Below are 12,275 nucleotides of genomic sequence, written 5' to 3'. Positions count from 1 at the left end.
AGTGCAGTTCCTTCAAGAAGTCTCTTTAACCATGAATACTGTCCCAGGTGACTTTTGGAACAATTAACCCATTGTCAAGGCAAAAATGTAGGAATTTGTGAGCACAAATCCCAACTTTCTCCAGGCTGCTCTTATCAGACAAATTCGTGATTTGCTTCCCAATTACTTAGTTTCAGAATTCCAAGCTTATTTTCATACAGGAGAATAAAAAAAGCCTCAAAGTATCATTTTATTTGCAATAGCAACCCAACACTGACACAGAAGATATTAACGGTTATTATCTATCATCATTTCTATATTCCCACATTTCATTTTTTTCCATGGTAATTAACAAATTATTACCTCCAAAAGACACTGTTCCTTTAGCATCTTTCTGAAGTTGCTGCCTTAGGGCTTGCTGCTGTTCATCTGTGGGCTGAATCCCAAGATAATTCAATGCCTGGAAGGAGAAAACTTAATTTGGAGAAAAAAAAAGAGAGGACTGGGGATAATGACTGCAGGGACAAGGGGGAGTAATTAAAAGAGCTATACTTCAAAGAGCTTTTGTTTCATAGTACACTCTCACTGACAACACTTTTATTCCAGAGACACTCTGTGACTTTTCCTTCTAATTGAGAGATGTTCAGATATTATTTAACCTTGAATACAGACGAGTGTAATAAGCAAACCCCTTTGTCCTTAATAACTGCCTTAAAAATCCTGAGGGATATTCAGATTCCCAGAACAGTTTCAGTAATTAGATTAACAAAAACAGCAATTTGCCCAATACATAAAATGAAACATCAGCTTGCAACCTAAAAGAACTATTCAAACAGAAAAGTTGGTGTATAATTCAGACCTTAAACTTTGTCAGCCTAGAAATATGCTCCAGATGTTTTACATGCATCATGAAGGGATAGAAAGGAAAACTCAAGAGATTACAAGTATTTACCCTTTCCAGCTTTTCTGCTTTGAGACGAATAGTAGAGTTCCTTCCTTGCAGCTCATAATCATCATTCTGGCTGGGGGCAGTAACTAAGCAGAAAATAATTAACATTGAACAATGATATAGTTGTGACTATTCCTTTGCAAGATTTGTTCTGAGTATCTGCTTATGGCAGCTAAATGCTCATTTGCCACAAATAAACGTTAATATTTAGATTGACTTTTTTCTTAAAGGACATAATTGTAACAAACAAAAATTCTGAGTATCAATCACTTAAAACTAGTTTTCCCCATCAAAAAGTGACAAGCAGCAAATTAGCAGAAAGAAACCAGAATAACTTTGATTGATCCATCAAGCATATGGCTTATACTTGTGGTATTTTCTCTTCTCTCAGAGATACACAGTTACTCTGGAAACAGAAGGGGAAACACACTTGTGAATTCTGAGAAAGACCTTCAAGACACACCCTTGGCATAATCAACAGTCCCCAAAAGCGGATCTAGTGATCTGGAAAACACTGTGGAAAGAGAGGGAATGACCTGTTGCCAACTAAGGGCTGTAGCTTAGACTGAATTCCAGTATTTTTTCCCTGGGAAGGAACTCTTTTTACAAGAACTATCATTCATTAAGCCATCATCCATCATCCCCCTCTTCTCCAGTCCTTACAGACTGCATAGTTTTAGCTAGTTGCATTAACAACTCATGGTGCGTCTATTTTATTTCCAACATACCCAAATGATTCAGCTGAGGAAAGAAAAAGAAGTTAGCAGCACCAAGCAGTTCATGTGCAAGATTTCAGGGTAATCGACTTCTTTGTGTGTGTGTGTGTGTGTGTGTGTCTCACAGATTTGTCATGAAGCACACCTATGGATACAACACGAGAAGCAGCAACCTTTGGAAGCTTCTGATCACAGACAGTAGGCAAAAGGAGCAGTTAACTATCGATTTCCTCAGATTTTAAATGTGTGTAAATAGAACAAGTTCATTGACTTGGTTTTTTTTCAGAAGAAAATGGAATACTCGTTTTCATTCGTTATTTATAAATATAATGTGTATCTTAATTATTTTGTTAATGAACTAGAGTGGTACTGAAAACAAAACCAGCATTTCAGAGAACTAAAGGCTCTTGCAGGTTGAGATTCTCTCTAAAGGAACAGAAGGAATCTCATAGAATTTTTTTCCCACTTTCACAGCTATCTGTTTCCAAGCTCAAAGTGATTTACATTCCCCTTCTTTGCCAAAAGCATAAACCAAAACATCTTGAAAATCTCTGACACTAACACCTCTCACATGCTATATTAAATTCTGAAGACAGTGGGCTAGAACCTCAGCTGAATTGGCACACGTCCTTTCAGCTCAGAATGAAACAGCCTTGTGTATGAGTTTGGGCAAGAATTTCTCAAAACTATGCTGATTTTTTTTTTACAGCACTAAGAAAAAAATCATTTAAGAGCTACTTTGATTTTTCAAGGTTATCTTTGAAAGCTTATCCTTGAAAAAGGGCAGCAGGACAGAGCACATAAGGATGTGCTGTTCAGTAAGACTAAAACTTAAAATGAAAAGAAACAGTACAAACAGGAGCTACAGTATTTCTGCTTTCCACTCTACCAGCTAAGCTGTTCAGATATGTTAAAGAACTGTGGCCTTCTTGGTCTTTTTGAGCAACAATGATGCTCCTGTGTATTGCATTATATTAACCCAGAGTCTCATATTCTGAATACATTAAAAAAAATTGCCTTCTGTCTTCCTCCTCTGATTTAGTTGTGGTGTTTGTCATGATCAATGTGGAATAAATGTGTGATCATTAAACTCTGAGTGGATCCAACACTACAACCTTTCCAGTTTTAGAAGTTCACTTTCTGTCAGCTCACCCTCCAAGGAAGGAAGCCAACTGCTCAGATGTGCAATATGGAGACTGTTTCATTTTAAATTAGGATATCTAATATGTGACATGATAAATACAGGTACAATTTAAATAACATCTAGAATCAATTAGATCCTGTATGTTTGTCCTTCCTCTTCTCTGTGTGAGAAACACAGGTTATGCTTACACACTACTGCCTGAAGTTAAAGAATATTGTTCAGGTCTTCATATAGAAATACAGAACAGAATCAGGTTGTCCTGGTTTAAGCCCAGCCGGTAACTCAGAACCACACAGCTGGTATCAATTATGGTATCAACTGAGATTCATTATAGAGTACTGCATTTTCACTGCTTGTAAATACAACATATATTTGTTTCCCGAAGGACTTACAATTGTTCAGTTCAGACTTGGCTCTGACCAATTTCTACAATCTCTATTTCTCCTTAGTGTTGTTGGTTCTTTTAGCCTATATAATCAAAGTGACTATTGTCTTTGTTTAAATGTCATGACTCTTAAATATAAATACACACATATGCATTCTATTTGTTATTAATCGAAGAACTGTTAAAGAGGTCTGCATGTTATTATCCTTCCAGTATGCTGCCCTAATAAAAAGAGCACAAGCAGTATACATCCCCAGAATCTCATCAGATCAAGAAAGTACAGTTTCTATGGCAACCTGATCTTGATCTATATGTGAGTCTGCATTATCTGGTTTCTACTGAGTATATTATCATTACTGCTGTATAGCAAACGTTGCGATCACTCGTTTGGTTTCAGCTGTTTGTTAAAGACAATGTAAGTTGTATTTGACAGAAGCTGCTAAACAATCCATTGATCTGTCCTTTATTTAGTACTATAAACCCAGTGCAATATTCCTTTTTTAAAGACTACTGAGTCTCACTCTGTACTATTTTCTCTATGGCAGTTACTGAAGGGAAAAAGGGTGGCAGGGAGTTAAATCAGCCTTTACCAGTGGCAGACACATCAGCAGGATTGCTGTCTAGAGAAGTAATTGGAGACTGCTCTCCTGTCTTGACTCCAGTTTGGATCTATGAAAGAAAAGCAAAAGTCATATAATACCATATAATACCATTTCTAAGGCAGATCACAAGCCAAACTAGAAATACACATTAACGTAAATGAGAGGGAGAGGAAGGAAGACTCGGTGAGAAATAGGGCTGGACAGATCAAAACAGCCCTAAGAGAAAATGGAACGCATAGGGAGGTTGGGAGGTGAGAAGGAATGCTGTTCAATAAAGTTAGATCAGGGCCTTATCAAAACCTGAGTTTGGTTTTGAATATCTTCACAGCTTAAGAGAGCACAGTCTCTCTAGGCAACCTGCTTCCACGTTTATATCTCAAACACGAAAGAAAAGAGGGCAAGAATTTTAAGTACAAATGTAAGAACAACTGAGAATTACCTGAGAATAACTGAGAATTGACCTTACGTTTGACCTGGAGCATTTATTCTTTCTTGTTCAAAGACAATAGTTTAAAAAAATACAAAAAATGAATTATTTTTTTAATAGAAATAATAGTTTTTAAATCTTACTTCTTATGGTCAACATTATTTCTTTACACTAACAGTGAGCTCTATGAATTAAAACAGCTGTTGCTTAGCCAAAAGAAAGGGAATAAAACAGAACTCTGATTTTTAAGTAAAAAAATCTCGGAGGTGTCCTGGGTTCAGCAGTAGCAGTCATTTTTTCTCCTTCTTAGTAGCTGGTGCAGTACTGTGTTTTTGACTTTTGGCCTGGGAACAGCACTGATAACACCAATGTTTTTAGTTACTGCTCAAATGTTCAGTCTGACCAAGGACTTTGTGAGTCTCATGCTCTGCCAGGGAGGAGGGGAAGCCAGGAGGAAGCAGGGACAGGACACCTGACCCAAACTAACCAAAGAGGTATTCCATACCACAGCAAGTCATGCCCAGCATGTAAACTGGGAGTTACCTGGAAGGGCTGGTTCACTGCTGGGTGGGGGTGAGGTATTGGTCAGCGGGTCGTGAGGTGTTGTATTCTCTTCCCTTGTTATTTCCTTTATCATTATTATCATTGGTGGTAGCAGTAGTGATTTGTGTTATACCTTAGTTACTAAACTGTTCTTATTTCAACTCGTGGGAGTTACACTTTCGATTCTCCTTTCCATCCCTCCGGGAGTAGGGGTCGGAAAGGGGGGGGGAGTGAGTGAACAAGCTTCGTGGCTGGGTTTAAACCACGACAGGAGGAAGTGTAACTTGTGAGCTTGTATTGTACTCACATATGAGAAGTGATCAGAGGGTACTTTATCTCTGAAATATATAACAATACGTACACCTAATTCTGAAACTTTACTCCTCCAAAGTGAGGAGAACTTTGCATCTAAGAACACAGTTGATGCTTATTTTATCTGATTTGTTTTCTTACCACAAGTCAATTAATACTCTTAATCCTCTCATCAGTGTGTTTTATTCTACTGTTACACAACATGTTTTCTGGAAAAGTCTCAATGACTGCCAGGAAAAAGAGCCAGTCTTTTTTTTACTAGCATGGAAACTGAGTTAAAACAACCCTATACAGAAATTCCAGTGAAATTAGGAAAAACAACCATTTGCTCACTTTATACTAAAAGGAGTAGTACGTATACTCACTGCATTTGGAACGAATGTTGAAACAAGCTTCCCATTAGGAGATGCAAGAGAACTAAGTAGTGCAGCCTGTTGGTCTCCATATGCTATAGAAGATGTTAAGAGGCTGGAAGGACGCTGCAGACTCTCTGAATAACTGGGAATATTTTTTTGCCTAATAAAAGCTATCTCCCAAAAACTTTCAGACCTAAAATAAAAATTAAGAAAGTTTCAACACATTGTACACTATCCTGTTGGTAAGATTCTACATCACTCCTGCAAAAATCATGTTTTCCCAAACACCATGTATGCTTTAACTATTTTTCTAAAAGGATGTTTTATTCCTCACCATTAAAAAGGCAAATACTCTGGGTTTGGGTTTTGCTTTTTCTTTTGAAAGGAAAGAACTGCACACAGTTCTGGTGTCCTCAACATAAAAAGGACATGGAACTGTTGGAACAAGTCCAGAGGAGGCCACGAGGATGATCAGGGGACTGGAGCACCTCCCATACGAAGACAGGCTGAGAAAGTTGGGGCTGTTCAGCCTGGAGAAGAGAAGGCTGCGTGGAGACCTCATAGCAGCCTTCCAGTATCTGAAGGGGGCCTACAAGGATGCTGGGGAGGGACTCTTCATCAGGGACTGTAGTGACAGGACAAGGGGTAACGGGTTCAAACTGAAACAGGGGAAGTTTAGATTGGATATAAGGAGGAAGTTCTTTACTGTGAGGGTGGTGAGGCACTGGAATGGGTTGCCCAGGGAGGTTGTGAATGCTCCATCCCCGGTGGTGTTCAAGGCCAGGTTGGACAGAGCCTCGGGTGCCATGGTTTAGTGTGGGGTGTCGCTGTCCATGGCAGTGGGGTTGGAACTGGATGATCTCAAGCTCCTTTCCAACCCAAAGCATTCTATGAATCTATGAAAGTGTCATAATAGTACAGGTCTAAAAGACACATTTCTGCCTTTTTCTATGAAATAATATTGCATTTGAATAGCTTAAAAAAAATGAATATCCCTTGCATTACCTCCAAGTACACACGAGAAGATATTTCACATTAATCTGATCATAAATGTCAAACAATAACCATTTTGCTGAGCTGATTTAGAGAGTTACCAGATACCTCATCTTTGTTCTGTTGATTATACTTTTTGCCTCTTCATAGGAGACACCAATCATTGACTCTTTGTTTATGGATACAAGTTGATCTCCAGGCTTCAATCGTCCATCCTAACATAACAAATAAAAAACCAAAACCACAACATTTCTATTAACTGCTAACACTATAGAAAGAACTGTATAATCACAGCACTTTAACGTATTCCTCTGGATCAGTTAAGACAAGAACTATCAAGAACAGCTATATGTTTTGCCTGTCAATCTTCCAGAAATAAATCAAATGATCATCTAATCACCATGATAGCAGCCATTAGAAAAGTTCATCAGACAGAATGGAGCTCACATATTGTGTAAAGAAGAAATCTGGACCCAGACGCATGTTTCTGTCAAACAAACCAACCACAGATAGTAATTTTTCCAGCAAGGAGTACCAACCCATCTGACTACAGGAAGGTTCTTTACTAATTCATTCAGTTGTGAGCTGGATTAATTCGTATTTCAAAACCAAATGTTCTTGGCTAAATATAGGACTCTTCAGGCACTTACTAGCCACATTCACCTTGATAAGAAAACAGTTTAGGCTATTAGAAATTCACCAGTCAAAAATGCAATAGAAATAATATTAACTTTGTGCTTCTGTTGAATTCATTGCAAACATCTTACAACACAGTAACATATCACATTCCTCTCTTGGAGACTGTAAGACAAGACTTCCAAGCATGTGAGGCTAGATTTCTCACTATGATAAAGCCTTCTTTACTCACATTTTAAAAGAAGCATCAATAACTTCACTGAAAATTCATGTAATTCACCTATGGTTAGAGTTAGTTGGGACATTTCTCTAATAAGCATCAAATTACAAATAACATGTCTGTGTTCTTCAGCTCCTAACAAATTGACCACAGAATCAATCTGACCATATGATACGAACTGCGCACAGAAGATACAAGTAAAACACCTTTCCAAAAACAGTATAATTTTACATATTTAATACCCATATAGCATGATTTTAACCGTGTTATTTCGAACCTATGGTAGCACTTTACTACCTTTTTTTGCCACTTAGTGTTTTGGTTTTGCTTAAAGAAAATGTTGTAGATCTTTTCTTTCACTTGCCTCCAGCCTATTAAAATATATCCATTTCAATGCTGCCCTCATGTGGCACACATTTAAAATATGCCTGCTACTTGGGTTTCTTAAACACAATAACCTGGACTGGAAAATTACCTCTACTCCTGCTATTAGAACCTACTGCAAATTAATGTCTCAGTCAGATTATGTGTGATAGGCTTTAAATTACATGTTTACAATGAGAAAAAATGTTCTGGAAACCATAATGAAACAGGAGAAAAGAAAAGAATGATCACCATTTACCTACTAAAAGTCTGAAGAAACCGCATTTTTTCCTTCCATTTTGGCATTTTAGGATTAATCTTCATCTACACAAATGCAGTCACAAATAGTTACAGACTTCTAGGGCAAAACTCACTGCCTGTGAAATTAACTCACACCTTCTTGCTTGGCAAGAGGCAAAAGCTGGTTATCTACACATCAAATAACCGTAATAACTCAGGATGCAAAAGGAGACGCTCAGATAAACATTTGTCTGTACTTGAAACAAACAACTATTCCTTCATCAAAACTGACAAGCCCTCTTGATTTACATATTGCATTTGTCATAAATGAAAAGTAACCAGGACTGATTCATACATTTTATTAGTCTGTCCTATTTTTTTCCTCTTTGCCTACACCAAGCTCTCAAACAGCAAGGATCCAGCTAAACGAAGTCTAAGGGAAAAGTGATGTTTTGAATACCAAAAACCAAAAGAAGAGATGTAATCTGTAGCTTTGCCCCATCCTTGCTGATTTACTTTGCATCATGCAACCTCTTCTAGAAGTTGGTTTCTTATTTTCTCATATGTAAACTGGGGAATAAAATCCTCGTTTACCCCAAACAAACTCATGAATAATTGTCATGGCCATGTAACCATGATATAGTGCAATGAGATAATTCTGTTTAAAGAGAAAGCAAAGAGCAACATAAATTTTGTATTTAAAATATATCTGCATACATAAAACCCACTGAAGTAGGTACTAATGAAGGCAAAAATACAGGTGACTGAAGGGGAGGGAGTGAAAAAAAGGCGTTTACCTTGTGACAATCACCACCAGGGATAATTTCTTGAATATATACCAAAGGCCCTTCATTTCTGTTAATTCCTCCTACAATATTCAAACCTAGGCTTGTTCCTTTGCAGACAGAGATCATCTGAAATGCACTATCGCTACAAAGAGAAAGAAAAGCAGAATTACTTCACAGACCCACATACTCAATAGAGACTCAAGTGATGTAGTATCTTTATCTTACTGATTTCACAAATACGTATTACAGCAACTAATACCAATAGTGGGCATAATCTCCATGTTCAAACATTATGCTGCCTCTTTACCACAAAATCAATAGCCACAATTCTGGCAATTATAGAAAGAATTAATAGTTTGTTTTACAAGGCTAAAAGCTCCTCTCTGCTGTATATATCCAAGGCTTATGGGAGTACCTGGGTGCACACACACCAGAAGAATCAATTGATTAGAAGTCAAGTCAACCTGATTAACCTATTTCTAAAGCAATAAATAAATGAGAATAGTAACTTATGAAAACCGAAGTTTTGCAATATCAATGGTATTGCAAATTATAGGAGTTAAGAAGTCAATAAATACAACTGAACACTTAGTGCTCAACCCAAACGTTTCCTGACCAGCCAGATACAACATTTTCTACAGCTCCCACAAGAGAGTTACAGTCGGGTTTGGAGATTACTTTGCAAGCTTTGGGATTGGTGCTGGGCCACAATTATTTCTGCTGCTGGTGCTGACATTATCCTTCGGATACAACTGAGGGCTCTGTGACCTTGAGGATGATCCAGAAGAAGGGCTGTCATTAGCTTTTGCTTAAAAAAGAAGAAATAAGAAAAAAAGAAATTAAAGCACATATTAGGGAAAAAGAACAAAATTTCAACCCATGGAAGGAAGCTCAGTAGGACTATTTTTATACTAGGAAACACAAACTATAAGCAATCAGACAACCAAGAGAAAGATTAAGTCTAAACAGCGTAAGAATTGTGAATCACCCAGGGTTAACTCTTCAAAACACAGCACCTGATGGGTTTTTCAAACTGGGTGCAAAAGCAATTACATAAATCTGAACTGACTTTCCTAAAGAACAGTCACTCATGCTATAGATATATATTTATATGTTGAAACTCAGGCTATATAAAAGCATCCTAATTAGGCAACAATTCCACAAGGATTAGAATTCATGGTATTGTAGCTCAAATTTTTATTAGTACTTTGAAATGTACAAACACCAAATACTTTTCAGGCTATTCATGAATTAAACGTGCTAAAAGTAGGCAGTAGTATATTCATTTTAAGAGTTGAGGAACCTGACACTCAAACCCCACAAGGTGCACGCTTAGAGTACAAACTAAATGTTAAAGGCTAAATAAACGTGTGTGTTATGCCTGATTTGCAGTCACTTCCTTCAATATATCCTCCCCCCAAATGAAAAGAGTTTGAAGTGGAGGTTTCTACTCCAGCGAAGCAGGACTACTGTCCTACAGGACTATGTCAGGTTAGGAAGCAATCGCTCACCAGATAATGGTTGTGTTGGAGAACTTCTGGCCGAGCTGATGTCACTGTGAGAGCCGTACTTATCCATCAGGTCGTGAAATTCTTTCCTGTGGCAATAAAACGATACTCTGCAGGTTTCAATGCACCCTTTGAAACCTGCCACTGTTTCCACTGGACAGTTACCCTTCTTCAGAGAAGGCAGCTCAACCTCAACTGAAAGAGGAAAGCCCTATCGAATATTCAGAAGAGGGAAGGAAAAGTTGGTGCAATACAGAAGGCAAAGGGTGGAATAGCAACAGATTGTGAATGAAACGGACTATTGGTAGAAAAGCTTCACTATTACCCCCGATTTCAAAACTTTTAAAACTTCAAATCAACAACAGATAATAGGACTGTGATATACTGAGGTCTAAATCAAGTTATTACTATCAGAAGCAATCACATAATATACCTATAGCATATGGGTATGTTTAAAGAATGCTTTTAGTTTAACTACACTGAACAAGAATGCAGCAGAGACTGGCAAACAAAGATGTGGCACCTCACAAAAAAGAAGATAGAAAATATATATTCATTAGTTATTCAAGAATAAGTAAAACATGCAGATTTTTAACTTCTCTTTAGCTTTCTCAGAATACACAGTCTGAGGGAGGTCTCATTACATATTAAATACTGCGTGCGCCTGGGCCTTGCTTATCTTTTTCATTATGAAACCTGTTTTTACATCCCCAACTGACGAAATCAAGGGAAGTTCTTGGTTAGAGGCACTGTGGAAAAAACAGTAATAAAGAACAAAAGGAGAAGTTCTTTGCTGGAACCGATCATATTGTAACAAATGGGCAAGACAGTGGCAAAGATGTGCATCCTGTACCACATGTACTGAAGAGAAAACAAACCCTCTTGGTTAATGTGGGCGCAGCCTAATTTAGAGAAGTTTATAATCTGAGCTATGATTACCTCAGTGATAATAGATGGGAAAAAAAAAAGAGGTAATAAAGCATGATGGGAGCCAGAAACATCAGCAAATTAATACTGTAGATTTATAAAGAGAACATAAATTAACTGATTGCTGGGAACATAATTCCCAAGTAATTCCAGTGACTGCAGAGGGTTGCTCGGATCTGCTGGATGCATTAAAGACAAAATTTATTAAAGTGATGCCAGAGGCAGGGAATAGCCATAAACGCAGCTGCGTGTAAATCAAACAAGCTTTTAGCACCGGATTTACAGCCACAAGAAATTAATCCGCAGGTGTCTGAGTGAGGACTGAGTGTAGTGATATCTTCTGCACAGGCCAGTGGGCACACACCAGAACAGGAAAAGGCCTGACAGATTTGAATTATTCAAGGACTTTGGAGGAACTAGGTCAGTATGCTTGAGATAAAAGCAGATTAAGAGTGGACCTCACATATATCTAGGCAGTCTGAAAAAAAAAGGAGAGGTCAGAGGTTACAGAGGGATTTAAATGTGTGGCAAATACAAAATATACAAGCGCAGAAAGAGGAAGCTTAAACTGGGCAAAAGGTTAAAGGAGTTCAGAGAAAATTCCTTTATGGAGAGATTATTCTGTAAATGGAACATCCCAGGAAAGGCAAATAACAGCAGGTACTCTTGCAATGATTATCAAATGTGGTTATATAACAGCCATCTCCTCCAGAGATTTGAGGAGATAGAGACCTGGATCCTGCCATTTTCAATGATTTGCTGCCAATATTGCTTTATGTGCTTAGCTTTAAAGGGCAAGATTAGAGCAATATTTAACATAAATGTCCTTACAACGGAGGTATTTTAGACTACCTACCGCACTGAGCAGTTTAACCTACTTACCCGAGCTAATTCAAAGGCTCATGAAAGACTGAGAAGCAAACTTCTGGGGTGAAACAATGCCTAAATATGGCTTTTTTCAGGAGGCAAGACCAGCTTAAATCACGCAGTCTTGTGGCACTGCAGCTCTAAAGGGTTCCTCGATTCTTTGTGAGAAGTATAAAATAAAATTATCCCAGCAAATGATTTTTAATGGCATTAGCTGGTAACATAACATTTCAATCCTCTTCATTAAACTGAAATTGGCCTGAGCTTGCTACTTTAACTGATGCAAATGGTCTCAGAATGAATTGGTATCAAATCCTAAC

At 37.8% G+C, this 12,275-nt stretch overlaps 1 protein-coding gene across 1 annotated transcript in view; it reads right to left on the bottom strand.

Annotated features, from left to right (window-relative positions):
- STXBP4 (syntaxin binding protein 4) overlaps positions 1-12,275 on the bottom strand; it is a gene marked incomplete at both ends in the record, with an annotated part of 66,618 nt that overhangs the window by 45,288 nt on the left and 9,055 nt on the right. Inside the window, 8 exons of the mRNA XM_080629500.1 lie at positions 343-439; positions 932-1,014; positions 3,764-3,842; positions 5,423-5,606; positions 6,515-6,621; positions 8,663-8,795; positions 9,332-9,461; positions 10,165-10,250. Of these exons, the coding sequence (XP_080485626.1) occupies positions 343-439; positions 932-1,014; positions 3,764-3,842; positions 5,423-5,606; positions 6,515-6,621; positions 8,663-8,795; positions 9,332-9,461; positions 10,165-10,250 (899 nt within the window). The remainder of the gene's footprint in view (positions 1-342; positions 440-931; positions 1,015-3,763; positions 3,843-5,422; positions 5,607-6,514; positions 6,622-8,662; positions 8,796-9,331; positions 9,462-10,164; positions 10,251-12,275) is intronic.

Source organism: Psittacula echo, assembly GCF_963264785.1.
Source record: "Psittacula echo genome assembly, chromosome: 14".
NCBI classification, from domain to species: domain Eukaryota; kingdom Metazoa; phylum Chordata; class Aves; order Psittaciformes; family Psittacidae; genus Psittacula; species Psittacula echo.
This window is presented reverse-complemented; position numbering and strand designations above follow the sequence as displayed.